This window comes from Melanerpes formicivorus, unplaced genomic scaffold (assembly GCF_026170545.1).
Source record: "Melanerpes formicivorus ecotype bairdi unplaced genomic scaffold, bMelFor1.0.p_v2 SCAF_37, whole genome shotgun sequence".
NCBI classification, from domain to species: domain Eukaryota; kingdom Metazoa; phylum Chordata; class Aves; order Piciformes; family Picidae; genus Melanerpes; species Melanerpes formicivorus.
In genome coordinates this window covers 1599410-1624355 of record NW_027142389.1, presented here as the reverse complement: position 1 = coordinate 1624355, position 24946 = coordinate 1599410, and the positions used below count along the sequence as shown (strand labels likewise).

At 54.2% G+C, this 24946-nt stretch overlaps 2 protein-coding genes across 3 annotated transcripts; both read right to left on the bottom strand.

Moving 5' to 3' along the window:
• Positions 1 to 5406: 5406 nt before the first annotated feature.
• Positions 5407 to 6972, bottom strand: LOC137450663 (thymosin beta-15A homolog). 2 transcript variants are annotated; one of them, XM_068157477.1, is made up of 3 exons: positions 6885 to 6972; positions 6410 to 6514; positions 5407 to 5931 (listed from the first exon to the last, which is right to left on the bottom strand). In XM_068157477.1, exons 2-3 carry the CDS (start codon positions 6507 to 6509, stop codon positions 5894 to 5896), a joined length of 138 nt encoding a protein of 45 aa, XP_068013578.1. In that variant the 5' UTR covers positions 6510 to 6514; positions 6885 to 6972; the 3' UTR covers positions 5407 to 5893. The 2 variants fall into 2 exon arrangements, with proteins under 2 accessions (XP_068013578.1, XP_068013579.1); XM_068157478.1 differs by having other exon boundaries at positions 6410 to 6523; positions 6885 to 6952.
• Positions 6973 to 10171: 3199 nt separating this feature from the next.
• On the bottom strand, positions 10172 to 24054 carry PRPS1 (phosphoribosyl pyrophosphate synthetase 1). The gene is made up of 7 exons (XM_068157523.1): positions 23767 to 24054; positions 20605 to 20788; positions 20178 to 20276; positions 18334 to 18458; positions 16305 to 16478; positions 14617 to 14776; positions 10172 to 12238 (listed from the first exon to the last, which is right to left on the bottom strand). Exons 1-7 carry the CDS (start codon positions 23886 to 23888, stop codon positions 12146 to 12148), a joined length of 957 nt encoding a protein of 318 aa, XP_068013624.1. The 5' UTR covers positions 23889 to 24054; the 3' UTR covers positions 10172 to 12145.
• Between the last annotated feature and the right edge of the window lie 892 nt (positions 24055 to 24946).

Sequence of the window (24946 nt, the reverse complement as noted above, 5' to 3'; positions counted from 1 at the left end):
TGCCTCACAGGTGATTTGGGGGAAGCAGCAGAGGGCCACATTCCCCTGCTGAATCCCAGATTTTATTGTGCACTACATACTCTGTGCCCGGCTCATACACTACGTTGTGCTCTCTGCACCTAGCTTGGCCCCGGTTCCCCATGGCCAGTGGGACCCTCCCCCATAGGCTCATCCAGGCAGATTTGGAGCTGTGATACACCACCACAGAAAGGCTTTGGTTTCCTCATGTCATGGATGTGCTGTGCAGTTGAGAGCAGTCTTGGGCACCCCTGGCAAACCCTGGCTGGCTGTGCTGCAGCTTGGGCACCGGATGCATCCCTGCTGCCATCACTGCCATGGCTTTGAACCCCTACCTTGTCTGCCACCAGCTCTCTGGGTCACCATACCCCAGCTGCTATGCATGGGGAGCAGGGGAACAAAATGTCTTTTCATGCCATAATCCTTTGTAATAAAGCACCAGGGGGAAGAAAGGCAAGAAACAATGTCTCCTGTGTGAGCCAGCTGCTCCCTAAAATAAAGCACTCCCCTCCGCCATCAGCTGCCCCAGCCGGAGCACAGGTGCAGGCGCTGCAGCGTGACACCGGAGGAGCATCCCCCAGCGAAGCAGGTGTTCCTGCAGCTCCCTGCTCAGCCCCACGGGCCTGCAGGAATCTGCAGAATGCAGCTGAGGAGGGGGACACACAGAGAAATGAGCAGTTCATTCTGGCCACTCACAGGAGCAGGCTGCGAGCCACCAAAGGGCTTGACGTGCCCAGGCGCCAGCAGCACGCACGCTGCTGGCAAAGGCATGAGGCAAAGGCATGTGGCAAAGCTGCTCCCCACCTGTGCTCCGCACCAGCAACAACCCCAGCCAGCATGAGGAGTGTGGCAGGTTGTGGGGTGGCCCAGTGCATAACTCCCCAGCTTTACTTAGACCTGGATGCTGGCAGGGGCCTGGCCCTTGCTGAGGCTCTGGAGGAGAGGACAGGAAGCTGAGCACTCCTGGTTCATCATTGCTTGTGCTGAGCCCCTGCTGGCAGGGCATGGATAAACCACTGCTGGTAAATCTGACCTCCTGGGCAGTATCTCTGCTGCTGGGTAAGGTGTCATGGGGTGTGCCCCGTGTGGCAGCCCAGCTCTGCCAAGCACCACACACCCTGCAGGCAGGCTTACCAGTGCAGGTGTCTCGAGGTACCTGGCTCCCTGTGCTGGTGCACTGGCACCCACTAATGAGGGGCAGTGTCTTTCCCACCCCATGGCTACAGGGCTCTCCAGCATGGCACTGCTCCTCACTGCAGGACGGGGACAGCTTGTCTCTTAATCTCCCCTGCTGTGTCACTGAGTGTCCTGAGGGCATGTCTGACCCGCAGTGCCACCTCACACACACTCTCTCACCCCTTGGAGGCCTCCCATCAGCTTCATGTCCAAAGCAGCATGGTCACCAGCACCCACAACACTTTCATTTCCCTCTTTCCAGTCTCTTCTGCTTTCTCCTGTTACAACCAGGCACGCAGCTATCTATCCACATGCATGCAGCTAGCCCCCCCCCAGCAACTCCCAGCAGAGGTTTTCCTTGGCAGCTTGAGTTTGCTGGCCCCTCACCTCCCCTCTCCACCACTGCCTTTGCAGGGTTTGAGCTCTGCTCATGGCAGCATGTCCACCCAGGCTGTGGGGGGACACCTGGAAGGGAAAGGCTGACTCAGGTGACACAGAGGAGTGACAAGTTCTCTCTGGGGATGTGGGGAGTGGTGGGTGGGGGAAAACCCATGCCTGGGGGAGAACCTGTGCTTGGGGGAGCCACAGTATCTGCCCAGCTGCACAGCATGGCTCCACCTTATGCTGCTTGCTCTGATGATAAATGCACACCCTCCAGGGGCTGTTTGCTTGGGCTGACTGCAGTGCTGGCTGGGGCTGGCAGTTTCCTGCTGTACAAACTCAGAAGCTGCCCCAGGGCCTGGTCAAGGCCATCTCTTGGCTCTCACCACTTTCTGATGCAGCTCTGGGGACTGCCAGATGGAGAGGGGTCAAAGTGAAACCCTGACTGCTGGAGTGCTACAGCTTCCTTTGAACTGGGCAATCTGTGCTGCAAGCCAGCATGGTGCTAGAGGGTGCTGCAGCCTGGCAGGGTGAGTGCACAGCCAGGAGGAGAGGCACACCAGGGTGCCCAGGGCAGGGCATGCACAGGCTGACTTGGGCATTCCCTGCAAGAGGTGGGATTATGGTTCTCCATGTAAGAGTGTACAGGGGGCCAAATCTTCTCCTAGCTGAGTCAGAGGGGATGGAACAGCAGCAGGGCCAGATGCCCATCCCAGCTTTAGGTCCACAAGCCCTGATCTGAATTCACCCTTTGCTGTTGTTCACCAGGTATCTGCCCAAATTCCTTCTGCTGGTGACTCAGCTTCCTCCTCCCTCCTCTGCAGTGCCAGCCAAAGCTCTCCAGCGATGGGAGGAAACCACCCCAGGAGCACCCTGGCCAGGGTCAGGTATGGATATTGCCAGAAGGAACTCCACATCCCTGGTGCCCAGTGAGGGAAGGTGGCATTGAGCCCTGCCAGGAAGGCCCAGCTCCCAGCATGGCATCCTTTGTGCTTGGGGTGAACCTGCCATGGTTCTAAGGGATATCAGACTGCCAGGTGTCCTGGCCTCCCATGCTGCTAGCAGCTCTGTGCCCATGCATGCTGGGGTGAAAAAGGGAAGGTCCAGGTCAGGTCAGGAGGCAAACTGTTGCCATAAAAGGCTTTTCTGCAATGCTTCTCCCTTACTGGATAATCCCTGCTGGCAACAAGGACATGGTGGGCACTGGATTGAAAAATGGCTGTGTCTTTATCCTCAGACATGAGAGTATGGGTTGGGGCGATGTGTCTGGTACCTCCCTGTGTACCATTCTGGCAGAGATGTGAGTGGGAGAACTGCCTGGGCTGTCCTCATGTCAGATGGACACAGATACATCAGCCACACAACCCACTGAGTTGGGTGTCCCCAGGGCCAGGCTGGGGCTGGCAGCCTCTGGAGTGGCTTCCTCAGGGCACAAACCCAGCTGTGCCAGTGCATAACCCCATGTCTTAACCTGCACTGCTGTGTCCCTGTGGTGGCCACAGTGAAAAAGCAACCCAAACCCTGATTCATCACACCCCTGACCTCACTTTGCAGCTCCTCAGGGTCATAGAATCACCCAGGTTGGAAGGGACCTCCAAAGGTGATCTAGTCCAATGCCCCTGCAGTGAGCAGGGACATCCTCCATTAGATCAGGTCACCCAGAGCACCACAGAGCCTGACCTTGAATGTCTCCAGGGATGGGGCCTCAGCCACCTCTCTGGGCAGCAAGGATGGAGCAAGGTATTCCCATGGCCTAGCTCCACAGGCTCAGGGCAAATGCTGGAGTATTGCTGGCTCCTGGCACCAGCATCCCTGACATTTGGGGAGCTGCAGCCCTCATCCTGGCTGGTGAACTGGTCAGCCCCAGAGGAAGGGGGTGGGTGGTCAGCAGGCACCTGGCAGTCCTGAGCAGCCTGTGCTGCCTGCATGTGCAACATGAGGTGAGGTGGAGGGGTTTGTGAGCACAGCTGTGCTGGGGACAGACACACCTGTGGTGACCTTGCAGAGAGGTGTGAGTGACTCAAGGGGAGATAAGCTGGCTGGTGGTTTTCCACTCCTGCAGTGGCCCACTGCAGTGTGACTAAAGAGTGTGCAGGAGGGAGAGGCACTTGGGTGGTGTCAGGAGCAGATAGGGTGCTGTGGGCAGCCACCCAGGCCACTCTACTCCCAAAAGCCCCACCGAGGGAAGGGGATCAGCTCTGCTCCTTTGTGTTTCCATCCCAAAGGCTTTACTTGGTTCAGTTCACACTCTGGCTTTTGGGGATGGGCAAAAGGCTCAGGCTAGACTTACCTCCAGGTTTGACCCAGTTCTCAGCTTGGGTGCATCAAGTGGCCAAGGGACTGCAACGCCTCTGCGTGAGAAGGAAATGCTGAACCAGCTGGGAGGTGCTTAACTTCTACTAGCCTGCAAGCCCTGGCTGCTGCTCCCGAGATCAGCTCTTGCTGACATGGCCCTTTTTACCTCCTGCTTTCGCTGAAGGGTCCAAAGGGGCTCCACAACCCCTCCCCAGCACAGGGCCGAGCCTGTTCCTGCCTGGTGAGAAGGGGTCCTGGAGAAGGGACAATCCCTGCTGGAGTGATGAGCGGCTCCTGCCACCCCAGCATCCTGACAGCCCACCCAGACAGCTGGCCCTGGAAAAAAGGACCCCCACATCCGTGATAGGGCTGTCCTAAGGACATCAGGGATTCTGAGTGGGCAGAGCCACACTGGCATGTGCCAAGCTTCTCAGTGCCCAGATTAGTGCAGCAGCAGCCCCAGCTGGGCCGCAGCATCGCTCCTCACTGCCCTCATACCAGGGAAAAACGCCCCACGCTGCCCCAACAGCACACAATCACCAACCTCTTACCTCCAGCTCCTTCCTCCCATTCTGCTTAAGGAGCAGAGGCAGCCACAGCCACACCAGCAGGGTTATTTGCAGCCCTTGGCAGGCAGTGTGGGTGGAGGTACTCAGCAGATATGAGCCATGTCCGGGCAGGCACAACAGCCCTGTGTTTGTCTGCAGCTGACCAGGCTTATGAGGGACGCTGGCCAAAACTCTTATTTGGCAAGTCTGCCTCCACCTCCTCCATAAGCTTTTTCAGTGACCCTGCAGGCCAGGTGGAGGTGAGGAATTCCTGGCAGCACCCAGGAAGTCTCAGCATAGACCTGGAGGCACTACCAGACCCCAACTGCCCCTCGCCTACGCTGCAGGACACAGGGATTTCCACTCCAACAAGGTAGGGCTGGGATCAACCTGGAAGGCACCCAAGGGGTCTACTGCATTAATCCTTCTTTACAAGGCTACAAAAGTCCTCCTTCAACCAAAGGCAGGGACAGAGGTTGGCTCAAAGTGAAGGGCTGTACCAGGCACTGAGAGCTCTGCTCCAAGCAGCAGTGGGACCCAGGCCAGCATCCACATTGCCAGCACAGGCACCTCCAGCCATGCACAAGAGCCAGCCCAAGTCCACAAATTGTCTTGAGCAGGAGATGCCAGCCTCCTTGAAGCAGGAGGCTCTGCCTTCTGGTGGGCAGCATGGTCAAGGTTAGCCTCTACTTAAAGATGCATCGAGAAACTGCTATGGTGGTGGTATTGCTGATGAACAGTGGCCTCAGCCAGTTGAGCCTCCCACCCTAGTGTCACACCAGCAATGCTCCCAGCTCCCATCTCCCTCAGGAACTGAGCCCTACACAAACATCAGGCTAGACTCACCCTGCAGGGAACCATCCCACACAACCCTTTGAGCAACACCAAACCAGTGGTGCCGCAGCACCAGGCAGAGACAGTTGCACCCCCCAAGGCAATCCAGGCTGAAGCCTGAACCTTTGCCAGAGAAGCAGCCACAAGCCATAGGTAAGCCATTACATTTTTTATTTTATAATAAACTTCTCATTTTTCCCCCAAGGAAGACAAAAACAAACCTGTGAATGAGGCTACAGAACACCATAGTGAAAAGTATGCGAGACAGACCCTGGCCACAGGTCAGGCCAGAAAGGATCCCCCACACCCCGAGGCAGAAGAGGTTCATCCCTAGGAGCCTCATAGCCCTTGCTCATCTCCTCACATTGCAGTGAAGATCAACACTGTCAACGGGAGTTGGCTGAGCAGCAGAGATGGGGTTGGGTCAGGCTGTCGATGAACTGAGGTGGACACACTTTGTTCCACTGGTCCACCAAAGCTGCCAGCAGGCTGGGACAGGGGGTTAGGTGATGCAGCTGTTTTTTTATACATGTACATGATACAGATTTAAAACAAAGCCCAAACAACCCCACACATGATTGAATTCAAAGCAAAAAGAAATAACAATCAAGTGGTAGCTCTTCCTGCCAGGCCATCTCACTCTATGAAGACTTCACACATTCCTTCTCCTGCTCAATAGCTGCAAGAAAAGAGAGGTCCATTAGTCTCTAGTGCTCTTTTTTTCACGTGGAAACATCCACTGGAGAAGGTTGCAGGGCAGTCACTCAGCCCCTGGAACACAGTTTTATGGTTTGATCCCAAGCAGGGTAGACAAACACTTTAAGTCGGAGGGTAATGAGACACATGGGTGACAGCACGTTGGGCATCTGCCTGCATCTCTCCTCAGGGAATTCATTACCTAAGGCATCGCCTCGGAACAACGCGATCACACCGGCTGCCCTGGAGGGCCATACCCTGACCCCTCACCTCTGGCTCGGTGGTTTTCTCTAGGGCCGAGCCTAACTGCCCCAAACCGCCTCTCTCCAGCGGATGCCTCGACAGCCAGCTCAGCACCCGAAGAGGACACACACTCCGCCGGCCGCGGCCAGCGCCTGCCTGCCCAGCAGCCAAGCACCGTGGACGCCCCTCGGCCCCTCCGCCCCCAGGGCTATACTCACTCTCCTTGGAGGGCAGCGTGTTCTTCTCCTCCGTGTTGGTTTTCTTCAGCTTCTTCTTGTCGAATTTCTCCACCTCCGAGAGGTCTGGTTTGTCGCACATTTTGGCTGCAAGACCTTCCCCGAGGTTAGCCAAGGTTCTCAGGGATGGGGACCGACAGACAAAGGCGGCCCGCCCAAGCCCCCGCCACGGACAATAGCGCAGGGCGGGGCGCGCCGCCGCCCCGGGCACGGCACTGCGCCGCTCCGGCCAGCCCCCGCGCCCACCGGAGGAGCGACCCCACCCTCACCAATAGCGCTCAGCGCGGTATGCAGCCCGTCACCCCCAGGCTCTCTGCAGCATCCAGCCAGAGGCGCCCCGGGGCAGCCCCTCTTTGCACCAGCCCTGCGTGCAGCCCCCTCCCCGGTACAGCCCGAAGCCACGTCGCGGGCAGTCCCGCCGGCGGGAGAGCCGGTGCCGTTCCACACCGCGCCCTACCTGGTACGGCGCTGCTCCGGCTATTCCCGCTCCGCTGCTCTACCAGGTGAGGCTGGGGCGTGCGGCGTGGGGCGGCGCCTTAAATAGCCGGACACCGCCCAGCCTGCGCTCCCATTGGCTGTCTGGGGCCCGCGGGGCCTGCCGGGAAGCGTAGTCCCGTCTCCGCGTGGCCGCGGCCAGCTTGCGGCAGAGGAAACTGCCGCTCCCGAGGTGCACCGCGGCGCGGGGTGGGGAAACAGCGGAGCGCGGGGCGCGCTCGGGGCCGCGCGTCTGCAGCGGTGGTACCCGGGATAGGCGGCCACGGACACGCTCCCACAGCCCCCGCATGGGCACACGCACTCACACCCAGCCCTGCACATGCGTCCTTGCACACACATGCACACCCGCAGCCCGCTTGCGGACTCGCACACACAGCACCTCGCGTGCACGCCCTGCCTGCACGCCCCCAGCGCAGACATTGCCTGTGCACATGCGGGCACACACACGCAGCCTCATCCCCAGCAGCCCACCCCACCCCTGCTGCCACCTCTGCTTCCCACCCCTGGGTGCCACTGTGAGGGGCAGCAGCATGGTCCACAGTGGACCAGGTGACTCCTGGCCCATCAGCCCAGCCCCAAACCCTCCTCAGAGGCAGCAGCCCTGAGTAGGTAGCAGCCCTGGGGGTGGCTGTGCCCTGTGCCTGTTCCCAGGGATATGCTGACCACTCTCCCACACACTCACCCTGCTGAAGCAGAGCTTGTTTAAGAAAGCAAGGCCTTGGGATAAAAATAGCAGAGTATTTCCACAGCTGTGGCAGATGCTTCACCATCAGTCAGCCCATGGCCAGGCTGCCTGCAGACACAGGGCTTCCTAGGGAGATATGGTTACTACAACAGCAGCAGGGGTGGGCAAGGAGCTCACCACGCTCACAGGCACAGACTCTTGCTTGGATATAACAAGGCAACAGGGTGTAGAAAGCCTGGGGTGCATATGGAATAAATAACCTTGGAAAGGCAGAAAGCCAAGCCTAGGAACAGGCACCCTACCTGTTCCTGGCTGCACTGGGGAGCAGTAAGGGCAGTAGTGGTCCAGAAGGCACCTGCACACTGGCCACCAGGATGGGGAATGGTTGGAGGGGCAGGATGTCCAGGAGGCCTTTCATGGAATGAGAAGGCATCCATATAATCATGGCAGGCTTGCCAAGGCCCTCCTGCACAGATGCTGGTGCCACAGCAAGCACAAAACTGCTGTAGACTACCAGGTGAAGCATCTGCACTATAGCAACTCACAACCACCTCCACCCAGCCTGCCAACCTCTAGGTTTCTGTCCCATTTCCTGCCATCTTGGGACAGGGACTTGCTTTCCAGCAACGGCAGGGGTCTTGGCCAGAGGCAGCTCTTTGCAGGACACGGGCACCTTGCCACTCCAGCCAGCAAGTGGGCTCTGAGTTAAAGCGGTGCCAGTGGAGGGTGTACACAGAAAGAGCAAAGGGCAAACTTTATGCCCAGGTCCCAGTATGTGGTTGCTACTCAGAGAGAAGTCTGGGTGGCAAACATCCCCTGGGTAGGGAGAGAGGAAGAAGCTACAGCCAAAGCCCCCAGCCAGGCTGCTTGCAAAGCAGATTTGGCTTTGCAGCTCCCCTGGTGGGGCCAGGTTTGGAGGGTGCCACACGAGCAGGAGTTGCAAGCCCGAGCAAGGTTGCCTTCACAAGCATCTTTCAAACTCACCCTGCAGAGCTTGCATCACAAAACCCATCCCAAGCTGAGAAAGGGCTCAATTTTTCCCTGGACAGCCACAAGATAATCATACCCACCCACCCACCCACCCACCCCACTTTCAAAATTCAAGTAGGAAATATTTCTGCCTTTATGCGAATTGCCACACAAGTGTCTTGCTGCATGCTTACACTCCAGCTGTGTCTGCCTTCCCCCTCTGTCTCTGCCTGTTCTCCACATGCTTCTCCGTTGTGGATGCTGCAGTCTGCTGGAGCTGTATGTCCCTCGCAGGCAGGCAGCGCACAGGGAGCTGGCTCCCGTGCTCCCTATGCAATGCCCCCCACCGGCACGGCTGCATCCACCCCAGCCGAGGCACAGCCCCTCTGCAACGTGCTGCACCTCCTCCACGCTGCAGCGTTTTGCAGATCCTGGGGTCTGGGTCTGGGCAAAGCTGCCACAGAGGCTGCACAGGCTGGGGAATGGGAGCTCCCCTTCCCCTGAGCCGGCCACAGCCGCGGAGCTGCTGCCACACTCCTACCAACCACGGCCAGAGCAGCTCTAAGCCAACCGCCTGCACTTCCAGCAGGCAAGGCGTGGGGCTGCTGCTGGGGAGCTCTGAAATCCCATCTTGCACAAAGAGCAAGACAGGAGCTTGGATCCCTGCAAGAGCTATTTCCCATGACAAATTTGTGAAGCCTCTTACAACTGCCCAACCTGCTTCTTCCCCATGTGCTCTGCTAGCCCTGCTTTCAATAATTGATAGCAAAAGCACCGAGACAGCAACAATTAGGGGGAAGGCAAAAAGAAGATTGACCTGAAACAGAAGAGAGTGACTGCCAGCCATTTTAGATGAGTTTTACATTTCCCACAGAACAAGGCTGTCAGGGCTCAGATGCATCCTCACTGAGGGCCATTTCCAAGAACACTTTATTTCCCTTCTACAGGAAGGAGCAGGCAGGAGGTTTTCTCTATCTGATCAGAGAGGTTTTTTTTCAGCCTCCTGCCTGGAAGGACAGGCAGGGCAACACCACAGCCAGAACACCAAGACCTGAGCCCCCTTCAGCCACCACTGCCTGGCTGTGAGCCATTTTTCCCTAATCCCCAGGGCCACAGTTTATTTTGTTCTGCCCATTTTTAACCCCATCCTCCTGCACAGTCCCTTCCTTCCACCAGGGCAGGCACAGAGAGCACCAGGGCTTTTGTGTCTTAGAGCAGGGCTCATTCCTGCAGTTGATTTTGCTGCTCCTTGCAGTTCAGAGCTCATTCTTGCAGTGGATTTTGCTGCCCCTTGCAGTTCAGAGAAGGGCTTTTGTTAGCCCTTACCGCTCTTACCCTCCTAACAGTTAAGTCTAGGAAACACAGACAAAAGCCACCAGCCACTAAGAGAAGTAGCTCAGTCCCAAGCTTTATCCTCCATGCAATGTGAGCACAACCAAGCTAAACCTCAGCTGGCCCTGTTGCAAGAGGGTTAAAGCAGATGACATTCCAAGGTCCCTTCCAAATGGCATTGCTCCATGGTCTACCTTTGCAAGGGACCCAGCTCAGCAGACCCTCACCTCACTGGTAAGGCTGTCAGAAGCATTCAGGAAGAGGCCACAGATGTAGGCATGTGTTTTTTTTAAATAAAAGTTTAATTCCTTCATCAGGTCTTAAGTTCAAACACAAATGCTGCTGAAAATCCTCAGGCTGCTGGCTCCAATGTCCTGGCTTTTGGCTCTCAGGCCATTGGCAGTGCAGCAGCAAGGGCTCCAATGCAGGAGGCAGGAATCAGACTCTCGGTAGAGCTCAGTGCAGGATGCAAAGCAAAGAAGCAAGAGACACTTTCCAGACAAACACCAATCCTTATACAAAAAAACCAAGAAAAACCCTACACTGGAACAGAAATGTTAACAATGCCACAGGACAGGAGCTCTAGGGAGGGAGAGAAGTCCTCAGCAAAAGGCACAACTGAAGAAGTACTTCCCTAGGTCTTAACTAAGCCTTTCAGTTAGTCCCACTTACACCCCCAGCCACATGCCTCTCAAAGCCATGCTGCTTACTCCAGCAAGGAGTTTCAAGTTCCTCCTATTCCCTTTTTCCTCTCCTCCAGCTCAAAAACAAATTAACAGAGGAGTGCTAATAAAACCCAGAGCAGAAAACAGCTTGGTCTATGACCTTGTAAGAGTCCAGGAGAGACCTAACAGTTCACCTCACGATTGTCTGGTACAGTTGCTGAGAATTCAAGTTTCAGATCATGTTTATGACACCAGGGAGCCTCAGCCAGCTCTGCTTTTGGTATTTGTTTCTGGTTTTTTTCCCCCCTTTTCAGGTGGTTGTTAGATCTACAGTTTTCCCAGTACTAGGTCCCACTAGCCTCTTCAACCCATTGCTGTAAGCACTCATTAGCAGCATCAGACCCACTCCAAAGGCTTCCTCAGGTTTTAGCAGTCCTGCAACCTCCTGTGCTCCTTGGTTTAAGATCTTTTGCAAGGAGCAACACTTACAAGGCAAGGCAGACAATGACCAGGACAAGCAACCAGAATGGATCAGTAACTTACAGGACAGGATTGCAGGCAATGAGAGGCTAAGACTGCTGGCCACAAAGCTGCTGTGTATTATTAGGTCGCCCCAGTGTCTGAGCAGGCACTTTCTAGGTGCAACAACCAAGCTACTGTGGCACAGAGAGGCTCAGTTTACTACTGTAAAGCAAGGATGTGCACAGCAAGTCCAGGTGCAGCTATGACACACAACAGCAGCCCTCTAATTGCTAGCAAAGGTAGGAGTAAGCTGTGGAATTGAGGAACTGGGTTTAGCCACACTAGAAACTAGAAGCACACAGCCACCATGAGTCCTCTACACATGGAGAGGAATGCTGGTCCAGGATGCACCCCTGTGTCAAGCAGCAAGGCCGTACTGCACAGACTGTGCCCTCACCTTCCCCTGGCTGTGTAGCATGCTAAAGGGCATTGAATTTCAGCTGCAATTACTAAGTCAAGTTTGTCCTCTCATGGGAGGAAGCTGCAGCAGAACCACCTCCCAGGTGGCCCCCAGGGCTTCACCCAGGGTCAAGCTTGGCCAAGACACAAGCTGTCCCACTGCTCTTCAAGGGTTCCTGTCAGGTGTAGAGTGGTACAACAGCCAGCAGTCTATTGGGCTTTTGCTGTAGATCCAGATCAAGGTGTTTGGGAAGTAGAGCTCCCTAGGAGGATTTTGGGTATGCATGCCAGATCACCTAACCCTGCCCACAGACAAACCCTCTCCCTCCCTCCCCCCCCCTAAAAAGAATGATGGCAGTGAGCCATGTGTCAGTCCTGCCCTCCACAGATCTGATACTCATCAATACTACTGAGCCCTAATGCACAGGGTTGCTGGTGGGACTTGGGGAGTGTTACAGAGATGAGCTTCCCCTCCCAGCTTCCCAGTGTTGGGGGGTGGGATCAGAGCCAGCAGGCCTGACTTAAGCAGGAGTAGCTGTGGAGAGCTGCACTGGAACAAGCAGAGTCTTCTACTGAACTTTACAACAAGCTGAACAACTTTTGGTTTCTTTTAAAAACAAAAGCCATACAAGCAGCAGCTGACACCTGGTGTTATAATGGGACATGGCTGAATAAGTAGGAGACAGATTCCCCATTATGAGTCCTCCTGATGGCCTCAGCAAGGATCATTGAGATGTCAATCACCTGGAGGGAGAGAGAAGACAAACCCATCAGCGTCACTGAGCAAAGACATCGAGCCTGGAAGGAGGGCTGGCTAGCTAGGGGTGGGTTAGATAGTGGTTGTTAGTTAGTGGTGGTGAATGGTGCCACATCCAGCTGGCAGCTGGTAGTGTCCCCCAGGGATCAGTGCTGGGCCCCATCCTGTTCAATATCTTTACTGAGGATCTGGATGAGGGCATTGAGTCCATCAGCAGTAAGTTTGCAGATGACACCAAGCTGAGGGCAGGAGTTGATCTGTTAGAGGGTTGGAGAGCTCTGCAGAGGGAGCTTGCCAGGCTGGACAGATGGGCAGAGTCCAAGGGCATGAGATTGAACACATCCAAGTGCCAGGGTCTACACATTGGCCACAACAACCCCATGCAGTGCTACAGGCTGGGGTCAGAGTGGCTGGAGAGCAGCCAGGCAGAAAGGGACCTGGGGGTACTGGTTGATAGTAGGCTGAACCAATATGCCCAGGTGGCCAAGAAGGCCAATGGCATCCTGGCCTGGATCAGGAACAGTGTGGGCAGCAGGAGCAGGGAGGTCATTCTGCCCCTGTGCTCAGCACTGATCAGGCCACACCTTGAGTCCTGTGTCCAGTTCTGGACTCCTCAGTTTAGGAAAGATGTTGAGTTGCTGGAAGGTGTCCAGAGAAGGGCAACAAAGCTGAGGAGGGGTTTGGAGCACAGCCCTGTGAGGAGAGGCTGAGGGAGCTGGGGTTGCTTAGCCTGGAGAAGAGGAGGCTCAGGGGAGACCTTCTTGCTCTCTACAACTCCCTGAAGGGAGATTGTAGCCAGGTGGGGGTTGGTCTCTTCTCCCAGGCAACCAGCACCAGAACAAGAGGACACAGTCTCAAGCTGTGCCAGGGGAGGTTTAGGCTCTTCCCAGCAAGAGAGATTGGCCATTGGAATGTGCTGCCCAGGGAGGTGGTGGAGTCAGCATCCCTGGAGGTGCTTTGGAAGAGCCTGGCTGGGGTGCTTGGTGCCATGATTTAGTGGATCAGATGGTGCTGGGTGATAGGTTGGACTTGATGATCTCTGAGGTCCTTTCCAACCTGGTTAATTCTGTTCTAAGAAGAGTTTAAACTCAGCATCCAAATTTGTAGATGCAGAGAAATGACTTCTACAGACAGGACTGATATCTTGACATGTAAATGCTGAATACATTCTACTCAGAGCATTACAATAACTATTTCCCTGCTGATCTTTCTCAGGATGACAGTTTACTGTCACCTCTCTTTGCTGAGGCTCCCTAAGCCCCCTCTGTTTACACTAGGCCTATCTTATTCACTTTGTGCAGAGAAGTTGGAGGAGTCTAAATCAAGGCCAGATCTCTTCCCTTGAGTCAGGAGGCTTTACCACCACTGCCAGCAGCCTAACAAAGGCCAAGCTGCTGTGCTGCAGCTCAGCTCCCAGTCATTGTGCTGGCTCCACCTGGTGGGGTAAATCCAGTTAACAGCAGGGAAAAGTGAGAGTCTCAGTAAAACTCAGCTCTGAACTCCAGCAGCTAAAGCATTTCCATGTGTAGTCTCAGTAAGCAGCACCATGCTGACACTGCATTAAACAACCTAACTGAAATCCACATTGAGTGTTTTCCTCTCCTAAGGAAGGAAAGAAAAAGCCCAGCAGCTGTAACTGGCAGACAGCAGAGAGAGCATGAGACACTCAAAACAGAGCCTTTAGTCTGGATTTCTCAACAGGGAACATCAGATGAGGGCTTATGTGAGAGCCAGAAAAATGATTCCACTGCAGTCTTTGGCTACAGCTGTTTACATACTGGGTTTGCCTACACTAACTGTAGTGTGGAGCTTGGAAAGCACTTGAAGCATCAGGCATCTTTTAGATGTGCTCAGCTGCAGGAACATCACCCAGAACCCAGTGCTGAAAAAACTGCAACCCAAAGGCAGCTTGCCATCAGCCTGTCACTTAAACAGCAGCCTAAAATTCACTGTAGCTTCAACCAAATGAGCTTCCTTTTTGCCAGAAGCTCAGTACAGGGATTCCACTCCTCTCACACCACAGGACTGGCTGTCTCTTAGCTGCCCAATTCACTTCCAACATCTCCAGGTGTCTGTCCCCCATATCTGTGCTGTGAAGCTAGTGTTGAGAAGTCCTTGGCTGTGTGTGTGCTATAGCAGAACCTGAGGCTTCTAATGGACCTATTATGCCTGAATGCTCAGGTCAAGCTGCAACATCCAACTGCCCTTTAGCACAGGAAATCCCCAAGTCCTGCCCTCCTCTTCTCCAGCACTGCCAACAATTCCAGTACCAATGAAACTGCTGTCAGCACTGGACAACATCAGAGGTTCTCTCCTCACCAGCAGACCAGACAGGCACTCCCCAGGAGTGACAGGAGAGGCTCACCTGGATTTTGGGGCACTGTTTCATCTTGTCCTCCTGGGGTATTGTATTTGTGACTACAACTGCCTCAAAACAGGCATTGTTGATGCGAGAAATTGCCGGCCCAGAGAAGATCCCGTGGGTTAAGATGGCATACACTTTGGTGGCTCCAGCTGACACAAGCCTGCAAGGGTTGGGGAAAGGAGGAGGAGAACTTCTTAGCAAATGTTAAGCTGACATCAGGGCAGAGTACAAGCATGGAAGGAGACAATACAATATGCTCAGGGGACAGCCCACCTTTGATTCCCTCCTCCAGCCCACCACTGAGTCACAGGAGGAACACAGTGTAAGCAGTAACCATAAACCCACCACAGGCAAAGTACACAGCAACAAAAAGATTGTTCTCAGCCCTGGGACATTTGTGCTTCTGCAAACACAAGGCAGCAGGTGTTTCACACTGAGTGCTGCATATGCTGGTGTTTCCACTGTAGAAGGCTTGAAAGGTATTATAGCTTGCAAAGCTTACTTCTAACAGGAAGTCTGCTGTATGACCCTAAACTGATGAACCAGGCAGGACCAAGCTCTACTTAGCACAGTCACTGATGGCCTAGTGGAAGGCATTTTTGACCCAAGCATGTCTCAAATACTGAAGACACTATGGTCTGCCAGTTATTCCCACTGGAGAGAACTTCAGCTAGGCTTTTGACTTTTGTGTGACACTAGATAATCAAGGAACTTGCTTTGTGAAACCTGCCAAGCAAATAACCTGATTCATTTATTACACAGCCCCGGGACTCACTACACAGCCCTGGGACTCACGTGGGGCAATGGGTACAAGTTACTCCTGGGGAGCTTCTGACTGGTATCTGTAGTATCATAGTATCAGTCAGGGTTGGAGGGGACCACAAGGATCATCTAGTTCCAACCCCCCTGCCATGAGCAGGGACACCCCACACTAGATCAGCCTGGCCAGAGCCTCATCCAGCCTGGGCTTAAACACCTCCAGGGACAGGGCCCCAACCACCTCCCTGGACAACCCATTCCAGGGCTTCACCACTCTCATGGGGAAGAACTTCCTCCTCCCATCCAGCCTGAATCTCCCCACCTCCAGCTTCATTCCATTCCCCCTAGTCCTATCACTACCTGAGATCCTGAGCAGTCCCTCCCCAGCCTTCCTGTAGCTCCCTTCAGATACTGGGAGGCCACAATTAGGTCACCTCGGAGCCTTCTCTTCTCCAGACTGAACAGCCCCAACTCCTTCAGTCTGCCCTCATAGGAGAAGTGCTCCAGCCCTCTGATCATCCTTGTGGCCCTTCTCTGGACACCTTCCAGCATCTCCATATCCCTCTTGTAACAGGGGCTCCAGAACTGGAGGCAGTACTCCAGGTGGGGTCTCACCAGAGCTGAGCAGAGGGGGAGGATCACCTCCCTTGCCCTGCTGGCCACACTTCTCCTGATGCAGCCCAGAAGAGAGTTTTTCCACAATGAGAACAGTTAGGCCTTGGAATAATCTCCCAAGAGAAGCAGTGGGCTGCCCCAGGTTGGTGAGTTTTAAGCCTCAGCTTGGCAGGGTGCTGGGGCAGCTCAGCCAGCTCCTTTAGTCTGCACTACCACCTAGAAAGCTCGGAGCGGACGATCCTTGGGGGCTCCCTTCCAACCTGGCATTCTGTGTTGCATTCTGATTTAGGAAAGAGCCAGTCAGCCCTACTCACTTGTCTGCAGCATGACAGATGGTACCACAGGTGTCTGCCATATCATCTACCAGAATGGCCACTCTGTCTTTGACATCACCCACCAGCACCATGCGATCCACCTCGTTGGCCTTCTTGCGCTCCTTGTGAATGAGGGCGAAGTCTACGTTCAATCGATCTGCAATGGAGGTCACTCTGAAGAGAGAGCAGTTTCCAAACAGCACTTCAATCAAATCTCTTTCAAAAAGCCATTGACCACAAACTGACAGAGCAGTAAGAGAAGCTGTCACCACGTTACTGCTCCCAAACAACTAACTGAAGGTGCTCTGCCACCTCAGTTTCCTTTCGAGCAGTTGAGCTGCGATCTCGGAGCTAATCCCTCCCCAGTGAGAGCAACCAGATGAAGGTAAGGCAGTTTTCATCCTGACCACCCTTACACTACTTGGCATTTAAAGCTCCAAACAAGCTTTAGCCACCAGGTTTGGCAAAGCTGAAGTGGTCAGAATGCTCTGGATATTGTCATCTTTCTAGCACTGTGTTGGAAAGGCTTGAGCTGTGCCATGACAGAGATCTTGCACTTACATGAGCATTCAGCTGTCATGCACAGAGGGGCAGGAGTACACATCCACCACATCATGGTTACACAGAACAACCTTACCAGAGAGACCTAAGCTTTACAGAGACTCCTAGTCTCAAGCAGATCAGACCCATCACTCTAGGATCCCTGCATGACACTGAAGCATTCAGTCTTGCAGTGTCTCCATAAAATACTGCACCAGCTAAGACTGACAGATTTCAGTTGGCTAAAACCTTTGGAAAAGGTTTTATCAGGAGTCAGATTATAGCTGGCTGAGTTGGCATTTCATATACTGCACAGTGACACTACCCACAGAAGTAGCTGAACACACAGAAGGTCTTCTCCCATACATGGGCAATAACACAGCTAAAGGAAGACACACATTCCACCTACAGTGCTAGAATCTCTTGGAGGTAAAAGACAGCTTTAACACTCTAAAGTATGTGAAAGCATGTCACATTTTGGTGTGACAGTCCTGGATTAAAGAATATGTCTGGGTCCCTTTGCCATTCCCTGATGCTTAGGCAGAAGCATCAAAGCAAAGCCTAGTTTCTCCTAAGCAGCAGCTGGGAGCATTCTAAACTTGCCCACACACTGACATGTTTATCTGCAGAAAGGTGGGAATCAAGACTATCAAAGTAGAAAGGTGCTGTAACTGTCCTGGGTTTGGCTAGGATAGGGATAATTTCTTTCACCAGAAGCTGGAGGGGGCCAGAGCAAGGAGCACAGAACCAGCCAGTGGGGTGTTCAATCCCACACTGACACCATGCCCACTGTGTAAGGGGCAGGCTGGCCAGGGTCAGGTATCCAGTGCAGAGACCAGTGTGCTGTGTGTCACCCACTTCATTATTGCTGTTTTTCTGCCTTTCTGGGGTTCTACTAAGCTCTCCTTATCTCAGCCCATGGGGTTGATTCTCCATCCCATCCCATAGGGAGAGCAAGCAGCCACATGGTGCTTCAGCTGCCTGCTGGGGTTAAAGCACAACAGTAACACCTGCTGCTGCTTTTTGGAAAGGAACCACCTATCTTCCTTGCTCTCAGGGAAGAGAGAGAGCAGCAGCAGGCTAAAGTTTCACTAGATATTCACATCAAGAGTAATAAAAAAAGGCCTCAGTAAGACTCAGCTTAGTACAGCTTAGTATCATTAACCAGCAGCAGTGTCTTGGCACAGGGTGTAAGCCACAGGACTCCTTCCTTCACCCTGCATGACTACCCTTCTACAAAGAGTTGTTCTAGTCCAAGGGATGCAGGAATTGTGCAGCTCATATGCAGCTGTGGTTCTAGAAGCTATTTGCCTCTCCATGAAACCCAAGAAACTTTCTTCCCTAGGAAGAATACCTGACCACTCTTCACTAGCTGCCTCAGACTGTCTCACAGGAGGCAGGCTGGCAGAGGGAACCTGTGCCTTAAGAATGAGGTCACACACCCCCTCAGGAATTCATGCAGATGCAGCAGTTCCTCAAGCTAGCTCACCTCTTGGCTCCACCAGCATCTGGTGAAACAATGGTGCAGTTCTTCCACTCTGCAATATTCTCCTTGATCCATTTCAGTACAGCAGGCTCAGCATATAAGTTATCAACAGGAATATCAAAAAAGCCCTGCAAGGAAGATAAGAGCAACAAATGCAGCTGAAGGTTACATTCCAAAGAGAAGTTGGAAGAAGCCTTCTATATGATCAGGCATGCAGCCACCACCTTTCCACAGCCTTCAAGCTTTCCTCTCTACTTCTCTCCAAGCAAGGGCAGCAGCCTTTGGGATACCCTTAATGGCAATGGAAAAAGTCCTCAGAGCTGGAAATGGTTTAGCAGCATACACAGCACTTCCCATCTGACATCTTCACAACATGAAACTAGCTCTAACCTAAGAGGCTGCAGAAAGCCAGCATCCAACACATTTTCAAAGTCAATCTTTACAGCTCCTTACCTACTCTGTTTACATCTACAGGAGCTCTATGGAAAAGGCTTGAGGAACATTGGTTTTCAAATGCATGCAGCTGGTTCCACAATTCCACAGTGACCCAGCAGACTCCTGCAGGCAAACCTCAAAGGTCACTAAAAGCCACCGGTTAATAGTGGCCAGGAAGTAATAAGCAGGAGAGTAGGGGTGGCTACTCTTGAGAAAAGCTTCAAGGTACAGGGGGTCAAAGGTCCTTCCTACCATCTTTATTCCTTCTGTGCTCAGCAGCTACAAAAACCAGGCTGAAACTGGCTGGTTTCAGATGCTGGGGGTCTTACACACACAAATCCTATCATTCAACTGCATCTCACCACTGCTGCTGGTGAAAGGTCACACACCATCACAACTCTGAGCCTCTTAGGAAAGAGGCAGACTGCCTTGGGCTCTGTTCTTTTATTTCATGGTGTTTCTGAAAGTCTTCTCAGCTGTGTCTCCACAGATTTTTTCCTCATCTGAGACAAAGCATTTTGGGGCAAATTACACTGGGAGATCTTTTATGAAGTATGAATGGCTGCATTTTCAACTTCACCACCAGTAGGTATCTTACCTTTCTGGAGTCAAAGTGTTTGCAGCAATACAACAAATATCCTCCCCTCTGCTATACCTCCTTCAGTTGCCCTGAGTCGATTTCTTGGTCTCAGAGCACTTGCTTCAAGTGGAAAGATAAAGGACTGATAATATAGCACTGGCTGTCCCCCTTCTCCCTAGTACACACTCTTGCCACTCCTCATCCACAGCCCCAGCCAAGGCTGCAATTGTTCTGTTCACTAAGTCAGCAACACTGATGAGTAATTTTCAGTTCACCTGAAGATGGGAGAGGACCAAGGCCAACTTATGCAGAAGGGTGGGCTGAATGGGTAAGTGAGATTGCCCATCCTGCCATCAGCACACTATCCAAACTCTCCCAGCTGTGCCAGCAGACCTGGAGGCACAGCTAACCTCAGGGCACTGCACAGAGCACTGCTCCTTTCTCCCTGACAATTCAGTAAAGATCAGAAAGCTCCAAGAAATGTTTAAGAACACTCTTGATAAAGCCATCCTCCATCTCAACTCCCTCAAAGGACCAGTTCAGAACACACCAAGTTACTGTGTGGCAATAAAGTTGCACAGATCATTTACTAGCCAAACATTCACTTACACAAGACTGAAAATGCTTAGTCCCCCAGGGAAGAGCTCTCATTTCCTTTAAGGATGAACCCATCTCCCTTTACTCTCCTAAATGATTCTACAAGTCTCTTTCAGTGCCACATTCCCAATGCCAGTCACTGCTGTGTCCAAAAGAACAAAGGCAGATTGCTGGGAAAGCTGCAGGGCAGTGAAGAGGCTGAGACTGGAGCAAGTACTTTGATTTTAGCTCCTACCTGAATCTGAGAGGCATGCAGGTCCATGGTGATGATGTGATCTGCACCCGCTACAGACAGCATGTTTGCAACCAGCTTGGCAGAGATTGGAGCTCGACTCTGGCACAGGAGAAAAAACAGCATGTAAGACAAGTTCAGCTCTTCCATCAAGCCATCAGGCCTTCCACTCCTAGGCAAGGATTCACAAGCAGTTACTGACAGGAGTACTGGGTAGCATCCCATCTTTTCATCCAGCAGTGACTACAGCCTGGTTTATTTTCAGTAAGAAAAGATGAACTTTCAGTCCAATGCCCTGAGGTTTAAAGACATTAAAATAGGTTTTATCCCCTGCTCTACATATTTCATCTCATCTAATCCTTATCCAGCACTCAGGACTTTCAAGGTGTGCACTCATCTTCCCAGCAGAAACCTTTACCACCTCTCTTACCTTGTCCTTTTTGTCCTGCCGAGCGTAAGGGAAGCAGGGTATGACAGCTGTGACTCTGCTGGCTGAAGCAATCTTGCAGGCATTTATCATGATAAGGAGCTCCATCAGGTTGTCATTGATCTCCCCACAGCCACTCTGCACGATGTAGACATCCTCCCCTCGCACACTCTCGCCAATTTCCACGCTGGGAACAGATGAGGAAAGGGGAGTTGGATGCCAGTGCAAACCGAAGCAGCCATTCCCTACGCCTGCAGAGCAACCAAGGCATTGCACTCCCAAGGCTCTGCAGCTGACAGTGTCACACAGTCGAGGGTTGAGCTGGAACACTGTTGCCTATTTGCTCAGTAACTATTTTACATTGCTCACTGATCAAATTTAATGGTTCAGTCAGTAAGGCTAAAAGCACTCAGTGTGTGCTCTCGATCTCAGCACAAGCTGAGCATGTAAACACCCCAGAACAGGCCCTGCTCCCTGGAATCAGAAGTGCAACCAGCTCAGCTAAAAGCAGCAGTGTACAAAGGCAGCAAGAATAGTGGCAGATGAGCACAGAGAGCCAAGCCAAACTTTTATCAGAAGCTATGCTGCAGCTGATTACTACATTTAGTCAGAACAGCTATTCACTGGCTTGAACAGAGAAGCCCTCCAGCATTTCACTTTGGAAAGGCTTGTGGGGTTAATTTCCTCCTGGATGTAATGCACACTAATCCTTGCTGATGAAGGGCCTGAACAGAAGCCAAAGGTCCTGTTTGCTAGCAGCAAGCCACCAGCTTCAGCATGTGTATCAAGACAGCTGCACTAGGGGCAGTTGGAAGGAAAGCAGTAGTCTTAGTTGTGAGGTTTCACCCAGGGCAATGGGAAACAGGTTACCAAATACTTCCAGCATTTCATGATTGAAGAAGCCTGCTACAGATTTGGAAGTAAACAGAAGTCAAAGACAAAGCTCTTCCACAGTTTCTTCTTGCACTGGAGATGCTGCAGACTGCTGCCACAAACTCCAGGAACAAGCACAGACAGTCATCCAATCTGACTCCTAATGGCTTAATTTATAGAGCACCTTAGCTTTCATTTCCCTCCTTCCTCCACATTCTTGATGCCTGTTAGGCATTTACATTGCTACTGCTCAATGTCTGCCAGCAGGCAGCTGTCATCCTCACTGCACAATGACTACAGCACACAACGAGCTCTCATGTAGAATTTCAGCCAGGTAACTTCAGACACCCTCCTACCAACACCCTCCTACCAGCCAAGTGTCTGAATTAACAGTAGCTGGCAGCCAGGTGTCATCTCCAACTGTAGTAATGGTCTAATATTAAAGTGATTCAAGACATTTACTATACAAAACTATCAAATAATTATACTGTTAAAACAATCTTACTTTTGCTGGGAATCATAGAATCACCCAGGTTGGAAGGGTCCTCCAAAGGTCATCTAGTCCACCCCCCCCTGCAGTGAGCAGGGACATTCTCCACTAGATCAAGTCACCCAGAGCCCTGTAGAGCCTGACCTGGAATATCTCCAGGGATGGGGCCTCACAACCACCTCCCTGGGCAACCTCTTCAAGTGCTCAACCACCCTCATGGTGCAGAACTTGTTCCTAACAACCAATCTAAATCTCCTCTTCCCCGATTTCAAACCATTGCCCCTTGTCCCATCACTGCAGGCCTCTGTAAACACTTCCTCTCCAGCCTTCTTGCTCCTTCAGGTACTGGAAGTATCAGTTCATTAGGGTAAATCAGATGTCTGTTAGGTCTTAAGGTCACATTACCTGCTGACACAAGCTGATGGGTAGCCAACTAGATACAGAGCAATGAGAACTGTGCAGTGGCTGTAAGTCAGCCTCTTTTCACAACTCTCCTCTACAAGTCCTTGCACTACCTCTGAAGTCTTCAGTTGCAAGCAATAGCAACATAGTGTTCTACATCTTGCGTACATCCTGGATGCTCCTGGAAACAACACCACTGTCTCCAGAAGAAAGGAGTGGGTTGGAGCACTCATCCAAGGCTCTTTGTGTTATACTGTGTGGGGGATACATGCTTAATATACCTCTCTAACCCAAGTTTTAAGGGTGTTGAGCAGTTTTTAGCTTCTCAAAGCAGGATGGTAGCAAGACTTACAAAGCATAAATATAAACCAGGATGAATCTTAGGTTTCAGAGTCTGGGGGGAAATACAGACTGTGTGACAGCAACTGCATCATGGGCTGCAAGGCAGTGTCAGCCTCTGATCTTTCCTGAGTAATTTTCTAAATAAAGACTCTGATGCTCTTCAGCACAGTTCAAAGGCAGCAGGTACACTCTAAGACTGTCAAGAGTCAAGTCATCCCTGTCTCGACTAGGCATAGAATAGGCTAATCAGCGTGGGTGAAACCCCGGGACGGGGCAATCCCATCAGCTCCTAGCTTCTGGAGCGACTGGGGCAAGGTCTGCCTGGTGAATTCCACCGCTCACAGCAGCCGGATGTCCAAACCTTTTCCTCCAGGTACAGGCGCACCGCGCTCCGCAAGGCGCAGTGCGACCACTGCCCCGGCCCGCACGGCAGAGGGATGCTTTGGAGCGGAGGCCGCTGGAGACACGTCCCGGATCGCGGAGCAGCCCAACACACGGCCCACCGCCGGGAGCTCTCCGGGGAGCACGCAGCCCCGGCCTTTCCCCGCGCGAAAGGACAACCTCCCGGGGCTCCTCCGCCGCTCACCGGCGTGTGACGCTGTGCCAGGCCGGTGGCTTCCGCTCCCTCCTACCCAGCATCCAGTAAGCTCCGGCCCGGCACCCAGCGGCAGGATCACCACGCCGCCCCACAGAAAGGGGCTGCGGACAGGCGGCTGCTCCGGCGGCGCTGCATGGGCGCCCCCTCGGCTGAAGGACGCCCACGGGAGATCGGGCTGCGCTCGCGGCCCGTGCCCGGGGGCTGCGCAGCGGCTGCCTGCGGGGCGAACGCGGTATGCGCTCCAGATGTCCGGCCCTGCACAGGGCACGGGCAGGAGCGCCGGGCAGCCCATTCCCAGCGTGGCCGCCCGCGAGCCACCGCTCCCCCGGGGGCAGGCCCGGCCGCAGGGCCCCCCCCGCACTACAAACCCCAGCAGCCCCTGCGCGGGGGCAGCGCGAGCCCCAGCGCTGCAGCGCCCGACGGCCCCCTGGGAGCTGTAGTATGGCCCCGCCCCACTCACCACGTCTCCTGGTTGCTGAACTTCTTCGTGACCACCTTGCCCAGCTCCAGGCCGAGGCGGTCGGCTATCTTCTGGGATAGGTCCTGGTGGGAGCTCCCGCTGAAGATCTTGATGTTGGGCATGACGGCAGCTGCAGCAGCGGCTCCCTCCTCCTCCCCGCTCCACTTCGCACCGCAACCGGCTGCGGCACGGGGACCCACCCGCCTCCTGGGTGAGGACGCGGCAGACTGAGCACAAGGCACAGCACCGCGTACCTACTCCGCCATCTTACCCCTTCCCGCCCGCCGCGCGGTCCCTTTATAGACTCCTCGCCCCCACAGACACGCCCCGGCGCGCGTCACATTGGCTGCATGGCGGCCAGGGGTGGGGCTCCTCGTGCCCCCGCAATGGCGCGAAAGGCCGTTGGCGTGGCCCTGCCGCCTAGCTACCCACCCCCCCAGCGGCCCCTGGGGGGGCATGGGGCGAGGGACCCCCACGGGGGGTGGGATGTAAGGCAGGGAGGGGCCTACGATTGGTTAGTACGGCCGCCGGCGGAGCTGGCCGCCAGCCCTGCCCCATAGGGCCCCCCGGGAGGGACGCCCGAGATTCGTTACTCTCGTGATTGGCAGGCGACCCCCGCTCCCCTACCCGCCCGGCGGCCATGATGGCTCCCCTCCTTCGGGGGACGCGCCGGGGAGGCGCAAGGCGGAGGAGGGAAAATGGCCCCTCTCTCACCGCAGAGCGCTGTGCCCGCGTCCCCCGGCCGGCCTCCGACCCCGGCGGGCGAGGGCCTCCGCAGTGACGGGGCCAGGGTTACCTCAGCATGCCAGAGTGCCCGTGTGCGCTGCCTCCTTCGTCCGCCGCCGCGGGCTGCCGGGGCCTGCGGCGCGCTCAGCAGGCGTCAGCTCGGCGGGCTGCGGGAGCAGGGTGTAACGCAGCACCACAGTGACATGACATGCCGTGCCGGCGTCACCTCGCAAGGCGCTGTACCCCTCCACCGAGCCGGGCTGCTGCACCCGGCGCCGCACACGCACCCCACGGCGTCGCCTGGCCACGCCGCTGGATGCTGCCAGTGGGAACGACGCGGGCAGCCGCGGCACCGCAGCCGCATCTCTGTGGCTCTTTCCCCACCGCGCGGTCGTACCGCACTAAGCAAAACCCCGAGCGGTGGGGTGACGGCCTGCGGAGCCCCAGGCCTGGC

What these genes read in the sequence shown, in the direction of transcription:
- LOC137450663 (XM_068157477.1), bottom strand. Translation starts at nt 6,509, where the DNA reads ATGTGCGACAAACCAGACCTCTCGGAGGTGGAGAAATTCGACAAGAAG. An exon ending in CACGCTGCCCTCCAAGGAGA is followed by an intron (nt 5,932 to 6,409) that starts GTGAGTATAGCC and finishes CTTTTCTTGCAG; the next exon opens with CTATTGAGCAGGAGAAGGAA.
- PRPS1 (XM_068157523.1), bottom strand. Translation starts at nt 23,888, where the DNA reads ATGCCCAACATCAAGATCTTCAGCGGGAGCTCCCACCAGGACCTATCC. An exon ending in TTCAGCAACCAGGAGACGTG is followed by an intron (nt 20,789 to 23,766) that starts GTGAGTGGGGCG and finishes ATCTGTTCCCAG; the next exon opens with CGTGGAAATTGGCGAGAGTG. An exon ending in GGCAGGACAAAAAGGACAAG is followed by an intron (nt 20,277 to 20,604) that starts GTAAGAGAGGTG and finishes CTCCTGTGCCAG; the next exon opens with AGTCGAGCTCCAATCTCTGC.